This window comes from Engraulis encrasicolus, chromosome 17 (assembly GCF_034702125.1).
Source record: "Engraulis encrasicolus isolate BLACKSEA-1 chromosome 17, IST_EnEncr_1.0, whole genome shotgun sequence".
Classification (NCBI taxonomy): domain Eukaryota; kingdom Metazoa; phylum Chordata; class Actinopteri; order Clupeiformes; family Engraulidae; genus Engraulis; species Engraulis encrasicolus.
Window position 1 is genome coordinate 25684050 of NC_085873.1, and position 18792 is coordinate 25702841.

General features: G+C 40.0%; 1 protein-coding gene across 2 annotated transcripts; it reads right to left on the reverse strand.

The window, feature by feature from the left end:
* Nucleotides 1-1322: 1322 nt before the first annotated feature.
* Nucleotides 1323-18780, reverse strand: phf5a (PHD finger protein 5A). 2 transcript variants are annotated; one of them, XM_063222068.1, is made up of 5 exons: nt 18467-18780; nt 3773-3836; nt 3338-3361; nt 2665-2831; nt 1323-1534 (listed from the first exon to the last, which is right to left on the reverse strand). In XM_063222068.1, the coding sequence occupies exons 2-5, from the start codon at nt 3822-3824 to the stop codon at nt 1445-1447; spliced, it is 333 nt and encodes a 110-aa protein (XP_063078138.1). In that variant the 5' UTR covers nt 3825-3836; nt 18467-18780; the 3' UTR covers nt 1323-1444. The 2 variants fall into 2 exon arrangements, with proteins under 2 accessions (XP_063078138.1, XP_063078137.1); XM_063222067.1 differs by lacking the exon at nt 18467-18780 and having other exon boundaries at nt 3773-3847.
* Nucleotides 18781-18792: the final 12 nt, after the last annotated feature.

The following is an 18792-nucleotide window of genomic DNA, read 5'->3' on the forward strand; positions in this document are numbered from 1 at the left end:
TGTTTGTGATCCAAAATGGGAAACCGAACATTATTATTGTTGTAGTGACAAAATGCTGATATCACCCTCTCCACAATGTCCATGCCCCAGGGTATGATGTTTAAGTTCATATATAAGGGGTTCTCGTACTAGCACTGCAGGGAGATCAAATTCTAGGGTTGGGGGCAAATATGCTGAGACCATTTTATTTGGCCCACAAGATTTTCAAGTTTGTTATTACAGTTTTACATACATACACCATTAACAGTCATATGAAATTTGAAATGTGGTTTGTCATTAAGAATTAATTAAATTAAACTAAGTGTAATGTCTCATTCAGAGAATATGTACACATATACGGCACATTTGAAAAAGTGTTTGACTAACATGAAATTTGACTTAGGGGATTAAGTGTGTGCATGCACAATTTCAGTCCATTTTTGATTAATATTGGATTCAGCTCATGACTTCTTTGCAGATTTTGATACCCATATTATACACATACTAAATAGCTGTTTTTTTTTTATCAATACATTTGAAGTCAGAATGTTCCATAGGACATTTCAAACCTTACCTTACCGTACCTTTTCCATAGACTCGCATAGAGCACAGGAACACAGGCTATCATTTGCCACTACTGGACTGGACTGGACCGAACACACACACACACACCTTCAATCAAAAGACAATTTTCTAATATGGCAACATAAACAGAGCTTTTTGAATCTTGAACCTCTGACATGACTTACATGTTAAGCGGTTAAGTATGCTGAGCACAATTGTTTGTACCTGTGGAGATATAATGGCCTTAAAAAGACACAAATCTAGTGGATGGTGAATATTAACTGCAAATATGCTCTTTCATGTCCTAATGCACACCTTTCTACCAGCTGTAGTGGTTGAGAAGACTTTACAACCGTAGTACAACACACTGCAGCTATGCTCCAGAGTATCCAGTGATTCACTACAACTTGGTCATTGTCATTCTGGTAACTGCAAAACAACAGGGCCCATGATTAATATTAACAACATTTGATCACAAACAGATTAATATTAACTGAATGAATTATTGAGGCAGACATTTTTTGCTTTTTCTCTCCATTCATCAGAAGCATAACAAGGGAGTTCCTTCAGTGTTGAACGAGCAAAGAATAAGCTTTGTTCTTTGAATGCCAGGGGCTGAGAATCACCACCATCCATTTCACACTCCACTTACTGACTGATACATCAGCCAGTCTCTTTCACTTCATAGTGAAATGGAATTGAGCAGACACACTAGGTGGCAGCAGCCTGGTCAGTGGCTACCCCCCACTACCTCAAGGTGAACAAAAAGAGCCATTTCATTTTTAAAAAGAAACATTTAAGAAACTTTATTACACTAAAAAAAACTTGATTACAAAAGAAAGAATTTCACTATTGAGTACAAGTAAGAGTCGTCCATGTCCCCCGCCAGCATGTCTTCTCTTCACCTCTTCTTAAAGCCATACTTTTTCCTCTCGTAGAAAAGGTCAGTCTTGGAGCTACCGAGGTTCACAATCTTTGGACACCCATCACGCTGTAACGAGAGGCACAAAGACAGTCATACAAATCAAATATATTTATATAGCAAATTATCACACATAAGTCATTCAATGTGCTTAAGAAAAGAGAAAAAAAAATAGTGTTATAGTGTGTAATTAACCATCACCGGATGAGAATAGCCGTTTTTAATTTCCTTTTAAAACAAGATACTGTTGAGGCAGTTCTAATTTGGACGGGAAGTTGGTTCCAGCATTTTGCAGCACAATGACTAAATGCCATTTCACCCTCTTTAGACCTGACCCTAGACACAACCAGTAGAGGAGATTCTGAAGACCTAAGCCATCTATTAGGATGATATTGCTCAAGCATATTTACAATATATTTAGGGCCTAAGCTTCAGTGACTTATAAACTATCATAAGTTTTAAACTCGATTCTGAATCTCACTGGACGCCAGTACAATGACCCAAGTAAGTACTGGAGTGATGTGGTCTATTTCCTTTATTTTAGTCAGAATTCTTGCAGCAGCATTTTGGATTAGTTGCACCTGCCTGAGTGACCTTTGGGGGAGACCTATAAGTAGGGTATTGCAATAGTCAACTCTACAGGTAATAAAAGCATGGATTAACTTCTCCAAATCCTGTTTACATACAAAATCCTTAATTTTAGTAATGTTCCTCATGCCAAAAAACAGACTTAGTAATGTTTTGATGTGAGCATTGAAACTGAGATTTCTGTCCAACATCACACCAAAGTTTTTGGCATAAGACTTAGTTAAGTTATTTGAATTCTAAGTAAGCAGAGATGAAATAGTCACAAATGGCTACCAGTGCCTTAGTTGCCATTGTGATTTCTATCCATTTTCACAGTTACCATTTAATTTTTTTTTTTTTAAATATTATTTTTTTTAGAAGTTCACACACCCACGTGAAATAGGAACACATTAAAGAACAGTTCTTGACTCTGTCACACAATACCATGATCGAATACATGAATAGCGTATGTAGTACTAATGAAAAACCTACTCTTCAGACAATGGTTTACTCTGTATTCAGGATACAGTGCCAAACAAGAAATAAAAGCTATTTGAAGATATTTCAAATTACCCACTGCTGTTATAATAACCAAGACAGTGATGCCAAATCAAGTTGGTAGGTATACTTACATCTTTCTCCTGGATTGTACACTCTTTGCAGTAGTAGGCATCTGATACGCCCGGCCCTCCACAGATTACACAGCGCCCCTGGTATGACCCGTAGTTACACTCATCGCAGATTCGAACCAGTGTGCAGGGTCTTACGTATGAATCACAGATTACACATTTTCCATCGCCTGAGAAAAGAAAATTGTGGCATGGGACTTGAAACACAATTGCTACAGGCCATCATGCCATCATGCAAGCAGTTCACTACATGGGATGGCAGTGCCTTTCATTCCCACTCTGTGTGTCCTGCATATTTTATGTCTCGCTGACAAATTCAAGTAAACGTAATTATTCCCGAAGGAAATTAAGGTCTCATCTATCAATGGAGCTAAACAGTCTTGCTGCCAAGCACAAATGTATGTAAACTAACCGTGTCTGGATGAGTTATGGTGCATGATATGCACATGTCTATATTGGGTGACTATGAAAGTCTTGGTGCATACACATTTTATATGTTAGATGTATACTTCTTTATGCAGGCTTGTGGAGTAGAGTTGCACAAGTGCCCCTGCTCCATCCATGCAACCAATTCACTTTCAAAAGTGCTGAACAGTATGCCAGCGTGATTATTAGACATAATGGCAGCCCACTGAATGAAAACCAACCCCAGACTCATTATAGAACCACCACTTACATTTTTCACAGAGTCTCCCGATGGCTGTAAGACAAAAAGGAGCGAATTAAATACTGAGACGATAAGAGAAATACAACTAAGTAAAAACAAACAATGAATGAATGAGAACACACTAGAATGGTGAAGCATGAGCATGAGAAGGCCCAGTATGTGGCCATCGCTTCACAATTGCTACGTGACCCACTGATCAGTGTGTATTTTTAGATAGAGAAAATGAAATCGAATGCATTTCGACTATCAACTTTAAACGTCAGACAATCCCACAACTCATGTCAAGAGAATTGGTAGCAATGTGTTGCTAGCCATAGCCTAGCTGCTCATTGAACGCACACTACACGAAACGTAACTTCATCACTGTAAATTAATTTCAGATGTATCAAACAACGCGGATAACACTTATCATTCAAGTAATATACTGCGTCTTTAACCACTTACCGACACCAGCCTGTTTTCTGCAAAAAATTAAGTCTGGATGATGTTTAGCCATCGTAGCCGCACAACTACCCTAAGCAGTGTGAACCTAGCGAAATTAGAACGTTCAAACCGGACATGGAAAGGTGCTATCGAAAACGGCTAAATGTTAGCATTTTCTTCAAAACAAAAGCACCGAGACGGACGCAGACCAACAGCGGTTTCTACGAACATTAATAAATATTAATATCACGACAGCGTGCAGAACGTCAAACTCGTAATATTTATGCATAATACATATATTTGAACGTCAAACTCGTAACTCTTCTGCATACTAAGCATATATCTCTCGATAATGCCAAATGTGTGTGTCTCACCTTACATTTTATTGGGGTGCCAGCCATATGAAACATAGTCGATAAAGCTTACCACGGCAGTTTCGAAGTAAAAACAGAATGCTACTTGCCTGACTGTCAAATGCATTTCTACAGCTTAAATATAATGCCAATAGCCCTAAGTGTCTTTTTGGCAGCACAGTCACAATAATTTAGGGCTATTTTTTAACAAAGGGCCCAACCATAGGCATACTTTATTGAATATTTTAATTACAGCCTTAATAATTACAGAATTTAATACATAGGCCTATTACCAAAGCTGAATTTCTTGTAGATATAGACCCTATAAAACTGTGCCTTCTTTAGTCTTTACTGAGGACTTAATAGACAATAATAACAACATGTAACATGTTATGTCATGATGTAGGCATGGAATACATTTTGATTGTGAAAACACTGGTTTTGATTTATGATTTAGAAACCATAGGTGCCCATATGTGACTTGGTCCATACCTTTAAAAGTGAGCATGTTTAGATGAAAACAAACTATGCAGGCCCTTCGCCTTACGCTTAAAATGAGAGCATGTGTGATGTTTAAATAGTCAAAATAAGGAAATTACTTCTTGTTCATCCTAATCAAAGCATGTATTGTACTCCCCACACCATAGGCTTTCAAAAAATGTATGATTTAGACAACTTTCTTCGCCTTTGGGGTCATGGGGGCCTGATCTGTGCAAACCGGGTTATTCTGCATACGCTTAAAATGACAGCACGTGTGATGTTTAAATAGTCAAAATAAGAAAATTAGCTCTTGTACATCCTAACCAAAGCATGCATTGTACTCCTCACACCATAAGCTTTCAAATAATGTATGATTTAGACAGCTTTCTTCGCCTTTGGGGTCATGGGGGCCTGATCTGTGCAAACCGGCCCATTCCCCATACGCTTAAAATGACAGCACGAGTGATGTTTAAATAGTCAAATTAAGGAAATTACTTCTTGTACATCCTAATCAAAGCATGTATAGTACTCCCCACACCATAAGCTTTCAAATAATGTATGATTTAGACAACTTTCTTCGCCTTTGGGGTCATGGGGGCCTGATCTGTGCAAACCGGGTTATTCGGCATACGCTTAAAATGACAGCATGTGTGATGTTTAAATAGTCAAAATAAGAAAATTAGCTCTTGTACATCCTAACCAAAGCAGCCATTGTACTCCTCACACCATAAGCTTTCAAATAATGTATGATTTAGACAACTTTCTTCGCCTTTGGGGTCATGGGGGCCTGATCTGTGCAAACCGGGTTATTCGGCATACGCTTAAAATGACAGCATGTGTGATGTTTAAATAGTCAAAATAAGAAAATTAGCTCTTGTACATCCTAACCAAAGCATGCATTGTACTCCTCACACCATAAGCTTTCAAATAATGTATGATTTAGACAACTTTCTTCGCCTTTGGGGTCATGGGGGCCTGATCTGTGCAAACCGGGTTATTCGGCATACGCTTAAAATGACAGCATGTGTGATGTTTAAATAGTCAAAATAAGAAAATTAGCTCTTGTACATCCTAACCAAAGCATGCATTGTACTCCTCACACCATAAGCTTTCAAATAATGTATGATTTAGACAACTTTCTTCGCCTTTGGGGTCATGGGGGCCTGATCTGTGCAAACCGGGTTATTCGGCATACGCTTAAAATGACAGCATGTGTGATGTTTAAATAGTCAAAATAAGAAAATTAGCTCTTGTACATCCTAACCAAAGCATGCATTGTACTCCTCACACCATAAGCTTTCAAATAATGTATGATTTAGACAACTTTCTTCGCCTTTGGGGTCATGGGGGCCTGATCTGTGCAAACCGGGTTATTCGGCATACGCTTAAAATGACAGCATGTGTGATGTTTAAATAGTCAAAATAAGAAAATTAGCTCTTGTACATCCTAACCAAAGCATGCATTGTACTCCTCACACCATAAGCTTTCAAATAATGTATGATTTAGACAACTTTCTTCGCCTTTGGGGTCATGGGGGCCTGATCTGTGCAAACCGGGTTATTCGGCATACGCTTAAAATGACAGCATGTGTGATGTTTAAATAGTCAAAATAAGAAAATTAGCTCTTGTACATCCTAACCAAAGCATGCATTGTACTCCTCACACCATAAGCTTTCAAATAATGTATGATTTAGACAACTTTCTTCGCCTTTGGGGTCATGGGGGCCTGATCTGTGCAAACCGGGTTATTCGGCATACGCTTAAAATGACAGCATGTGTGATGTTTAAATAGTCAAAATAAGAAAATTAGCTCTTGTACATCCTAACCAAAGCATGCATTGTACTCCTCACACCATAAGCTTTCAAATAATGTATGATTTAGACAACTTTCTTCGCCTTTGGGGTCATGGGGGCCTGATCTGTGCAAACCGGGTTATTCGGCATACGCTTAAAATGACAGCATGTGTGATGTTTAAATAGTCAAAATAAGAAAATTAGCTCTTGTACATCCTAACCAAAGCATGCATTGTACTCCTCACACCATAAGCTTTCAAATAATGTATGATTTAGACAACTTTCTTCGCCTTTGGGGTCATGGGGGCCTGATCTGTGCAAACTGGGTTATTCGGCATACGCTTAAAATGACAGCACGTGTGATGTTTAAATAGTCAAATTAAGGAAATTACTTCTTGTACATCCTAACCAAAGCATGCATTGTACTCCTCACACCATAAGCTTTCAAATAATGTATGATTTAGACAACTTTCTTCGCCTTTGGGGTCATGGGGGCCTGATCTGTGCAAACTGGGTTATTCGGCATACGCTTAAAATGACAGCACGTGTGATGTTTAAATAGTCAAATTAAGGAAATTACTTCTTGTACATCCTAATCAAAGCATGTATTGTACTCCCCACACCATAAGCTTTCAAATAATGTATGATTTAGACAACTTTCTTCGCCTTTGGGGTCATGGGGGCCTGATCTGTGCAAACTGGGTTATTCGGCATACGCTTAAAATGACAGCACGTGTGATGTTTAAATAGTCAAATTAAGGAAATTACTTCTTGTACATCCTAACCAAAGCATGCATTGTACTGCTCACACCATAAGCTTTCAAATAATGTATGATTTAGACAACTTTCTTCGCCTTTGGGGTCATGGGGGCCTGATCTGTGCAAACCGGGTTATTCGGCATACGCTTAAAATGACAGCACGTGTGATGTTTAAATAGTCAAAATAACAAAATTAGCTCTTGTACATCCTAATCAAAGCATGCATTGTAATCCTCACACCATAAGCTTTCAAATAATGTATGATTTAGACAACTTTCTTCGCCTTTGGGGTCATGGGGGCCTGATCTGTGCAAACCGGGTTATTCGGCATACGCTTAAAATGACAGCACGTGTGATGTTTAAATAGTCAAATTAAGGAAATTACTTCTTGTACATCCTAACCAAAGCATGCATTGTACTGCTCACACCATAAGCTTTCAAATAATGTATGATTTAGACAACTTTCTTCGCCTTTGGGGTCATGGGGGCCTGATCTGTGCAAACCGGCCCATTCCCCATACGCTTAAAATGACAGCACATGTGATGTTTAAATAGTCAAAATAACAAAATTAGCTCTTGTACATCCTAATCAAAGCATGCATTGTAATCCTCACACCATAAGCTTTCAAATAATGTATGATTTAGACAACTTTCTTCGCCTTTGGGGTCATGGGGGCCTGATCTGTGCAAACCGGGTTATTCGGCATACGCTTAAAATGACAGCATGTGTGATGTTTAAATAGTCAAAATAAGAAAATTAGCTCTTGTACATCCTAACCAAAGCATGCATTGTACTCCTCACACCATAAGCTTTCAAATAATGTATGATTTAGACAACTTTCTTCGCCTTTGGGGTCATGGGGGCCTGATCTGTGCAAACCGGGTTATTCGGCATACGCTTAAAATGAGAGCACGAGTGATGTTTAAATAGTCAAAATAAGAAAATTAGCTCTTGTACATCCTAACCAAAGCATGCATTGTACTCCTCACACCATAAGCTTTCAAATAATGTATGATTTAGACAACTTTCTTCGCCTTTGGGGTCATGGGGGCCTGATCTGTGCAAACCGGGTTATTCGGCATACGCTTAAAATGACAGCACGTGTGATGTTTAAATAGTCAAAATAAGAAAATTAGCTCTTGTACATCCTAACCAAAGCATGCATTGTACTCCTCACACCATAAGCTTTCAAATAATGTATGATTTAGACAACTTTCTTCGCCTTTGGGGTCATCGGGGCCTGATCTGTGCAAACCGGCCCATTCCCCATACGCTTAAAATGACAGCACGTGTGATGTTTAAATAGTCAAAATAAGAAAATGAGCTCTTGTACATCCTAATCAAAGCATGCATTGTAGTCCTCACACCATAAGCTTTCAAATGATGTATGATTTACACAACATCATTCGCCTTTGGGGTGATGGGGGCCGGATCTGTGCAAACCGGGTTATTCGGTAAACACTTAAAATGACAGCACGTGTGATGTTTAAATAGTCAAAATAAGAAAATTAGCTCTTGTACATCCTAACCAAAGCATGCATTGTACTCCTCACACCATAAGCTTTCAAATAATGTATGATTTAGACAACTTTCTTCGCCTTTGGGGTCATGGGGGCCTGATCTGTGCAAACTGGGTTATTCGGCATACGCTTAAAATGACAGCACGTGTGATGTTTAAATAGTCAAATTAAGGAAATTACTTCTTGTACATCCTAACCAAAGCATGCATTGTACTGCTCACACCATAAGCTTTCAAATAATGTATGATTTAGACAACTTTCTTCGCCTTTGGGGTCATGGGGGCCTGATCTGTGCAAACTGGGTTATTCGGCATACGCTTAAAATGACAGCACGTGTGATGTTTAAATAGTCAAATTAAGGAAATTACTTCTTGTACATCCTAATCAAAGCATGTATTGTACTCCCCACACCATAAGCTTTCAAATAATGTATGATTTAGACAACTTTCTTCGCCTTTGGGGTCATGGGGGCCTGATCTGTGCAAACTGGGTTATTCGGCATACGCTTAAAATGACAGCACGTGTGATGTTTAAATAGTCAAATTAAGGAAATTACTTCTTGTACATCCTAACCAAAGCATGCATTGTACTGCTCACACCATAAGCTTTCAAATAATGTATGATTTAGACAACTTTCTTCGCCTTTGGGGTCATGGGGGCCTGATCTGTGCAAACCGGCCCATTCCCCATACGCTTAAAATGACAGCACGTGTGATGTTTAAATAGTCAAAATAACAAAATTAGCTCTTGTACATCCTAATCAAAGCATGCATTGTAATCCTCACACCATAAGCTTTCAAATAATGTATGATTTAGACAACTTTCTTCGCCTTTGGGGTCATGGGGGCCTGATCTGTGCAAACCGGGTTATTCGGCATACGCTTAAAATGACAGCATGTGTGATGTTTAAATAGTCAAAATAAGAAAATTAGCTCTTGTACATCCTAACCAAAGCATGCATTGTACTCCTCACACCATAAGCTTTCAAATAATGTATGATTTAGACAACTTTCTTCGCCTTTGGGGTCATGGGGGCCTGATCTGTGCAAACCGGGTTATTCGGCATACGCTTAAAATGAGAGCACGAGTGATGTTTAAATAGTCAAAATAAGAAAATTAGCTCTTGTACATCCTAACCAAAGCATGCATTGTACTCCTCACACCATAAGCTTTCAAATAATGTATGATTTAGACAACTTTCTTCGCCTTTGGGGTCATGGGGGCCTGATCTGTGCAAACCGGGTTATTCGGCATACGCTTAAAATGACAGCACGTGTGATGTTTAAATAGTCAAAATAAGAAAATTAGCTCTTGTACATCCTAACCAAAGCATGCATTGTACTCCTCACACCATAAGCTTTCAAATAATGTATGATTTAGACAACTTTCTTCGCCTTTGGGGTCATCGGGGCCTGATCTGTGCAAACCGGCCCATTCCCCATACGCTTAAAATGACAGCACGTGTGATGTTTAAATAGTCAAAATAAGAAAATGAGCTCTTGTACATCCTTATCAAAGCATGCATTGTAATCCTCACACCATAAGCTTTCAAATGATGTATGATTTACACAACATCATTCGCCTTTGGGGTGATGGGGGCCGGATCTGTGCAAACCGGGTTATTCGGTAAACACTTAAAATGACAGCACGTGTGATGTTTAAATAGTCAAAATAAGAAAATTAGCTCTTGTACATCCTTATCAAAGCATGCATTGTAATCCTTACACCATAAGCTTTCAAATAATGTATGATTTAGACAACTTTCTTCGCCTTTGGGGTGATGGGGGCCTGATCTGTGCAAACCGGGTTATTCGGCATACGCTTAAAATGACAGCACGTGTGATGTTTAAATAGTCAAAATAAGAAAATGAGCTCTTGTACATCCTTATCAAAGCATGCATTGTAATCCTCACACCATAAGCTTTCAAATGATGTATGATTTACACAACATCATTCGCCTTTGGGGTGATGGGGGCCGGATCTCTGGAAACCGGGTTATTCGGTAAACACTTAAAATGACAGCACGTGTGAATTTTAAATAGTCAAAATAAGAAAATGATTTCTTGTACATCCTTATCAAAGCATGCATTGTAATCCTCACACCATAAGCTATCAAATGATGTATGATTTAGACAACTTTCTTCGCCTTTGGGGTGATGGAGGCCTGATTTGTGCAAACCGGCCCATTCCCCATACGCTTCAAATGAGAGCATGTGTGATGTTTAAATAGTCAAATTAAGGAAATTACTTCTTGTACATCCTAACCAAAGCATGCATTGTACTCCTCACACCATAAGCTTTCAAATAATGTATGATTTAGACAACTTTCTTCGCCTTTGGGGTCATGGGGGCCTGATCTGTGCAAACTGGGTTATTCGGCATACGCTTAAAATGACAGCACGTGTGATGTTTAAATAGTCAAAATAAGAAAATTAGCTCTTGTACATCCTAACCAAAGCATGCATTGTAATCCTCACACCATAAGCTTTCAAATAATGTATGATTTAGACAACTTTCTTCGCCTTTGGGGTCATCGGGGCCTGATCTGTGCAAACCGGCCCATTCCCCATACGCTTAAAATGACAGCACGTGTGATGTTTAAATAGTCAAAATAAGAAAATTAGCTCTTGTACATCCTAACCAAAGCATGCATTGTACTCCTCACACCATAAGCTTTCAAATAATGTATGATTTAGACAACTTTCTTCGCCTTTGGGGTCATCGGGGCCTGATCTGTGCAAACCGGCCCATTCCCCATACGCTTAAAATGACAGCACGTGTGATGTTTAAATAGTCAAAATAAGAAAATGAGCTCTTGTACATCCTAATCAAAGCATGCATTGTAGTCCTCACACCATAAGCTTTCAAATGATGTATGATTTACACAACATCATTCGCCTTTGGGGTGATGGGGGCCGGATCTGTGCAAACCGGGTTATTCGGTAAACACTTAAAATGACAGCACGTGTGATGTTTAAATAGTCAAAATAAGAAAATTAGCTCTTGTACATCCTTATCAAAGCATGCATTGTAATCCTTACACCATAAGCTTTCAAATAATGTATGATTTAGACAACTTTCTTCGCCTTTGGGGTGATGGGGGCCTGATCTGTGCAAACCGGGTTATTCGGCATACGCTTAAAATGACAGCACGTGTGATGTTTAAATAGTCAAAATAAGAAAATGAGCTCTTGTACATCCTTATCAAAGCATGCATTGTAATCCTCACACCATAAGCTTTCAAATGATGTATGATTTACACAACATCATTCGCCTTTGGGGTGATGGGGGCCGGATCTCTGGAAACCGGGTTATTCGGTAAACACTTAAAATGACAGCACGTGTGAATTTTAAATAGTCAAAATAAGAAAATGATTTCTTGTACATCCTTATCAAAGCATGCATTGTAATCCTCACACCATAAGCTATCAAATGATGTATGATTTAGACAAATTTCTTCGCCTTTGGGGTGATGGAGGCCTGATTTGTGCAAACCGGCCCATTCCCCATACGCTTCAAATGAGAGCACGTGTGATGTTTAAATAGTCAAAATAAGAAAATGACTTCTTGTACATCCTTATCAAAGCATGCATTGTAATCCTCACACCATAACCTTTCAAATAATGTATGATTTAGACAACTTTCTTCGCCTTTGGGGTGATGGGGGCCTGATCTGTGCAAACCGGGTTATTCGGCATGCGCTTAAAATGACAGCACGTGTGATGTTTAAGTAGCCAACGTAAGAAAATGGCTTCTTGTACATCCTTATCAAAGCATGCATTGTACTCTTCACACCATAAGCTTTAAAATGATATATGATTTACACAACATCATTCGCCTTTAGGGTGATGCAGGCCTGATCTGTGCAAACCAGGTTATTCAGCATACACTTAAAATGACAGCACATGTGATATTTAAATAGTTAAAATAATAAAATGTATTCTTGTACATCCTCATCAAAGCATGCATTTTAATCTTCACACCATAAGCTTTCAAATGATGTATGATCTACACAACATCATTCGCCTTTGGGGTGATGGGTGCCCGATATGTGCTAACCGGGCCATTCCCAACACACTTAAAATTGAGGCACGTGTCATGTTTAATTAACTAAAATAAGAAAATGAGTTCTTGTACATCCTTATCAAAGCATGCATTTTAATCCTCACTATATAAGCTTTAAAATGATATATGATGTAGGCACCATCTTTCGCCTCTGTGGTGATGGGAGTCCAATCTGTGCTAACCGGGCCATTCGTCATACTCAAAAGCAGAGAATGTGATACTAATGCACACACCATCTTTCGCCTTTGGGGTGAAGGGGGCACAATCTGTGCTAACTGGGCCATTCGCATTCTTGATTTTTAAGCATTGATGAGATGGAAGTGGAGTTGGGGGAACAGCAGCCTCCACAGAGGAGAACCGTGCCGATAAGTGCGCAGGTGTGGGGGGTTGTTTTATCCCAGGGATGTCACACTCAGGGCCAGGGACCAGATCTGGCTCGCGGAACCATTTTATTCGGGTCCGTAAGATCATTTCTAAATTTTATTTCAGTTGAACCACATACACCATTGATGTATAACATTTCAAGACTTAAAAATATAATTTGGTGTCTCACTCACAGGGGTATGAGTGGGCCCAGTGTGACCGAAGTGTTCCCGCACAGTTCGTCCCCCTTGGGGCCACGAACCTGCCACCTTGTCAAGGCATCGGGTTCGCCAATGGGAGGCACACTACGAGACTCCTGAGCTAAAGGGCCGGTCTGATAGCACAACGCTACCGCACTGTATTGAGTCTTCGGGAGGTTTACGAACGTTCCACGCCACACTTTGCTAGTTGGCCTCCGTTACACTCTCCTCTCCTAAACCTCATTCCCATCCGGGTCACAGCACCACTGTGACCGAGGTGTCCCCACACGGTTCATCCCCTTCTGGGACGCGAACCTGCCACCTCGTCATCTACATTGGTTGGGCAATGGGAGTCACAGTAAGAGCGTGCTGAGCTAAAGGGCCAGTCTGATAGCCCAACGCACACTATTGAGGCTTCTGGGGGGAAGTAAACTTACTGACGTTCCACGCCACACTTTGCTAGTTGACCTCCGTTACACATGCAAGCACAATTTCAGCCCATTTTTTGAATAAATATTGAGTTTGGCCCATGGCTTTGCTCCAGATTTCCATTTTGGCCCTCAGTCCATCCTCAGTCCATTTGAGTACACCCTGCTTTAAAGCAGTCTAGTCACCTATAATGACCTCTTTCTGTGTGTCCTTCTGTGGTGTTGAACAGCTGGAACAACAGCAGACAACAGCTTTCCCTGTCAAGACGTCCACTCCAGCATTTAATCCTCACACCATGAACTTTCAATTTGTATATAATATAAACACCATCTTTCGCCTTTGAGATGATGGAGGCCCAATCTGCGCCAGGCCATTGGTCATAAACAGAAAACGAGAGCATGTGTGATAAAAAAAAAGGCCTGGCATTAGCTAAAAAAAATATTTATGTATATTCATTAAAGCATCATGTTAATCCTCACACTATAAAGTTTCAAATTAGGCTAAGTTTTTTTTCTGTGGATCATGCACCATGCCTACCATTCCTCATTTACATAGGCCCTAGTCCAAGTGGGCTAACTGCGACATTAATGCAAAAACAGATGTATATATCCTGCTGGCTATTGTTTTAACTCTCACATTACATTCAGTAATAATAAAAATAAAAATAAATGTCTATTGTGGGGGCCTTAACTCTTTTGAAATATTTTGCTTTGTGTGTGTATGTATGTGTAAAATGTAAGCTAAGTTTTCACTCTTTGTTGAGTCTTGTTGACTATATAAAAAAGTACGAGGCCAAATTAATTAGGGCAGTATTCAGGCCAGCAGAACAAATGGAAGGCCTATCATCTAGCCCAGTGGTTCCCAACCTATGGGTCGGGACCCACCTTATGGGTCGCCAAAGATCCACAGGGGGTCGCGGAGCCCTCTTGATTTTAAGGGGTTTCATTTTAAATATAGCCTATATAGCCCATGTTGAATAAAAGACAAAGCATTTAACTAATAAATGCATAGAAGCAACAAATTGTAAGTGCTACATTAAACATTTATTCTATATTTGACCAAAGACGAATTGAGGAATAAAATAACTAAAATGAGTTTTCGCAGGAAACAGAGGGCATCTTGTGACACGCATCTCGCGTGGTTGGGTCACCAAAGATTACAATAGTAAAAACATGGGTCCCTTAAGAAAAAGGTTGGGAACCACTGATCTAGCCTATCTCCTTCTAAGTTTCCCTAGACCTAAAATAAATGAGATTATGATGCTTTTCGTAGGCCTACATAAAGTTACTGAAATATTCGCGGCTGATATTGTATTTTTATATTACAACATCGCCCGTTTACTTTCTTACCACGTAAGAAAAAGAGACGGTAGTGATGGTGTTTTCCCTCACTGGAGTTGAGACGGACGGCAGATGAGTCTCGAGACTGACGTTGCACCTGTCCATTTCTCATTCAAGTCAAGTCAAGTCAAGTCAAGTTTATTGTCAATTTCTTTACATGCACTGGTCATACAAAGAATTTGAAATTGCGTTTCTTGCTCTCCCATGCAGACATAGACTAATCTAGGTAAGGACATAGACAGTATAGACATAGACAGTACTCATACATGGACATAGACAGTATGGACGTAGACATTGCTCATACAGACATTTAAAGTGCAAGACTGGACAACAGAAGACTTGTAGAGAACATACATTAAGAGGAGGTATTTTGTTGTTCTTTTTTCTAAAAGTCCTTTATAGCGTTCTGACATAGTAATAGTAGCATTTGAAGAAATAAATAATTAAAAAAAGGTTTTTATTAAATACACCAGCAGCAGTATGTGTGTGTGTGTGTTTGTATGTGTTTTGTGTGCGTGTGTGCGTGCGTGCGTGTGTGTGTGTGTCATAACTGTCATCTATTTAAACATTCCACGTCTTAAAACATGACCTCATATGAAAGTTGTGTTTCTACTTCGACATGCATGCCGTCAGTTTTTCGTTTTCATTGCGTTTTTATAGAGTTTAAGAGCAGAGTTGAAGTTGGTTTTATTTTGACTTAATTTGCGGTCCGTTTCCGCCTGAGCGAACGTTCTATCACAGTGGGTTTACATACAGTGTTGAATCTCGCCCTCAAACCCGTGCCTGCAGTTCACCTAGGGAGCGCTGTCGAGACAGCAGAGCTCATAAGGCTGGCGCTAATAACTGACAATTGTGCTCGCTGTCTGCTGAAACTTGACAATATTACTGTAAGTTCTGAGAAACCAATGTGGATTTCAATGAAATGTACAATAACCTGGGAATTATGTCCTTCTGATTTCCTACAGCGTTGGCATTTATGAGTCAGGCTCCGCTAGCATCTTGCTAACAAAATTGCTTTACGGTCGTCGTGATCACAGCAATGCAGCCGGCCGACCAATCTAAACGCAGTGTGTGAAGCCACTCGTGACGTCATAATGACAATAAAGACGTATTTTACAAAGATCCAGCAAGTTTAAACATTCAAACTAACTGCTGTTTGAAAGGATAATCTATCCTGCCTTTTGGAAAAATAAAATGAAACGATGATACCAAGTCTCTCCCAAAGCAATGGCAGCATCGTGGTTGAGCTCCATGCGACCCCATTCATTTCAACAGCCTCTGCGCTCCTTGGCGCTCCTCTGCGCTGTCTGGATGGCGCCACTTAGTGGACAGTACCACCCGGAAAAAGTAGCGAGATTCCTCTCTCGTATTACCCATAAACTCTCTCTGGTTCTATTTTCGCTGGGAGACTCACTAATTTCGCTAGGTTTGTAGCAACCCAATGTAAGTAGGCTGCCGGATGTGAGTGCCCGGATATCCGCCCGAGTATTTACGTCTATTTTACCTCAGCTACTCGATTTTGGTCGTGTATTTACGACAGTTTAACCTCAGCTACTTGATTTCGGTCGGATTTGAGTCTGACTGAAGATGGAAGGGACATATGGTGCCGTGCGTAAAGAGCCCACAGCACATCGCCGTTTCGGCGACACCAGAGAGTTCCTTGATCTCCCAATCAAAAGAATAGGCCCGGTGACCATCAAAATAATAAAAAATAAAATAAAATGAAATTATAACTTAAAACCGAATTGATTTGGGTGTGAAAAATAAACTGTCTCAACCGGGCACCCAAAGGGAATCCATCAAAAGATAACGGCGTTACTTTCTCGTCGGCATTATTTTGTTTTTATTATCCAGGAGGACTGAGCTGAAAACTGCAGCAGTCACCTTGCACAGTTCTAGCTGCTCTGAAGCACGTGCGTGTCTAAGCAAATCATCCTGCCCATTCGCAATGTTAAATAAAAGGTTTTGCACAAGACTATAGCCTAAAATAGATACACTGTCACAGACAGAATAGCCCGTTTCGGAAGGCATTAAAGTCACGAGTTTACCCAGTCTAAATGTAGTTTAGTTTCTGGAAGTTTCTGAGTTTTACTCCTTACATTAGTGAAACATAACATCAGGATATCCTACAAGTTAAAAGAATATCTGGGCATAGCCTCCTCTCTGAGTTAGAAAACAGCAGTCATGCCGCACATTGTGCAGTTATTATTTGGTGGTGCAAAAACAACATGCGAAACCATGGCACATATTGTACCATTATAATTGGTGATGCCGAAACAACAAAGTCAGATTGGTGACTAGAGCCTGCCTAGTACATTTAGACAGCCTACTCATTTTATTGTGCCATGTAGCCTACATTTAAAAGTGTCAGTGGAGAATTAAACTGGGCGCTGAATACTGAATATTGGAGCCATTCTCCCTCCTTGTCTTGATACAGTCAGAGGCGCGTGCGCACGCTCTTATTTCTGTATTATATGAAAATATCCTAAAACGGTCACAACATCAGAGGACCATCTTGGTGGGGGCCGAGACCGAGTTGTTACACTCTTAATATTATTGAAGGGAGAGACCATGGTCGATACTTTACCCGGTCTAAATGTAGCACTCGAAAAGTTATGCCGCATATTGTGCAGATTATTTGGTGATGCCAACCACACGTGAAACTAGGCACATTGGAGACTACAGCCTATAATTTAGACATAGCCTATTCATTTGATTGTGCTACGTAAACTTAAAAGTGTCAGTACAAAATCAAACGGGACGCTGAAATATTGGAGCCAGTAACTTCGTGTCCGGTGGATATTGTGCAACTAATTTCTCTCCCATCTCTTTGCTCATCAAGCCTCCGATCTCCAAAAAGACACGGGCACTCAGGATAACTGTTTACGCGAGCTGTTTAAATAATGTGATGCACGTTCTTCATGACATGGCATGGTCACCCATCTCTTTGCTCATCAAGCCTCCGATCTCCAAAAAGACACGGGCACTCAGGATAACTGTTTACGCGAGCTGTTTAAATAATGTGATGCACGTTCTTCATGACATGGCATGATTTGGCCACCCTAAATTCAAAATGACTGCATTCGCACGTATCGTTTAAACATCCATGATGGAATGGTCACTCTTAATGTGCAAGTAGGTCTATTATGAAAAAAAGATCCTAAAATGGTCACAACACCAGAGGACCCGTGGTGGTGTGGTGGATATTTGCGGCGGGGGCCGAGGCTACAATCATATTATAGAAGGGACAGTCAGGCGACACAGCGCGACTCACATAGGGTAGCTGTGGTGCCGCAAAGCATTCCTGATGGTGGAAATGAATGCAAATGCACGCAGATACTCGGGCGGATATCCGGGCACTCACATCCGGCAGCCTACTTACATTGGGTTGCTACAAGGTTCACGGAGCTACTACCCTACGTCGTGGCGGATGTGCACTTTGAACTTTGACCTTTCAACTTAAAGAAATATACTTTGACGTTTTATTTTAATATAAAACGGTAACCAGACGAGTCACGATGTTACTGGTAATAATATTAAAATATCAAAAACCATAAACCTTTCGAAGACATACCATTCGACAAATCAGACTCGATATGAACTTAAAAAACGTTTGACACGCCCATGCATTAATACAAGTTATTATCCAAGTTATAGTGTGGTTGTATCAGAATTGTTGTGAATTTGGGAAATGCATGCAATATGTTGGAAACTGATATTATTAGATGTGACATTT

Excerpts from the sequence above, each read along its gene's own strand:
- phf5a (XM_063222068.1), bottom strand. The coding sequence starts at position 3,824 with ATGGCTAAACATCATCCAGACTTAATTTTTTGCAGAAAACAGGCTGGT. Across the intron at positions 2,832-3,337 it reads CGGGAGACTCTGTGAAAAAT|GCGATGGAAAATGTGTAATC; the intron begins GTAAGTGGTGGT and ends TTCTTTTCTCAG. Across the intron at positions 1,535-2,664 it reads GTACAATCCAGGAGAAAGAT|CGTGATGGGTGTCCAAAGAT; the intron begins GTAAGTATACCT and ends CTCTCGTTACAG.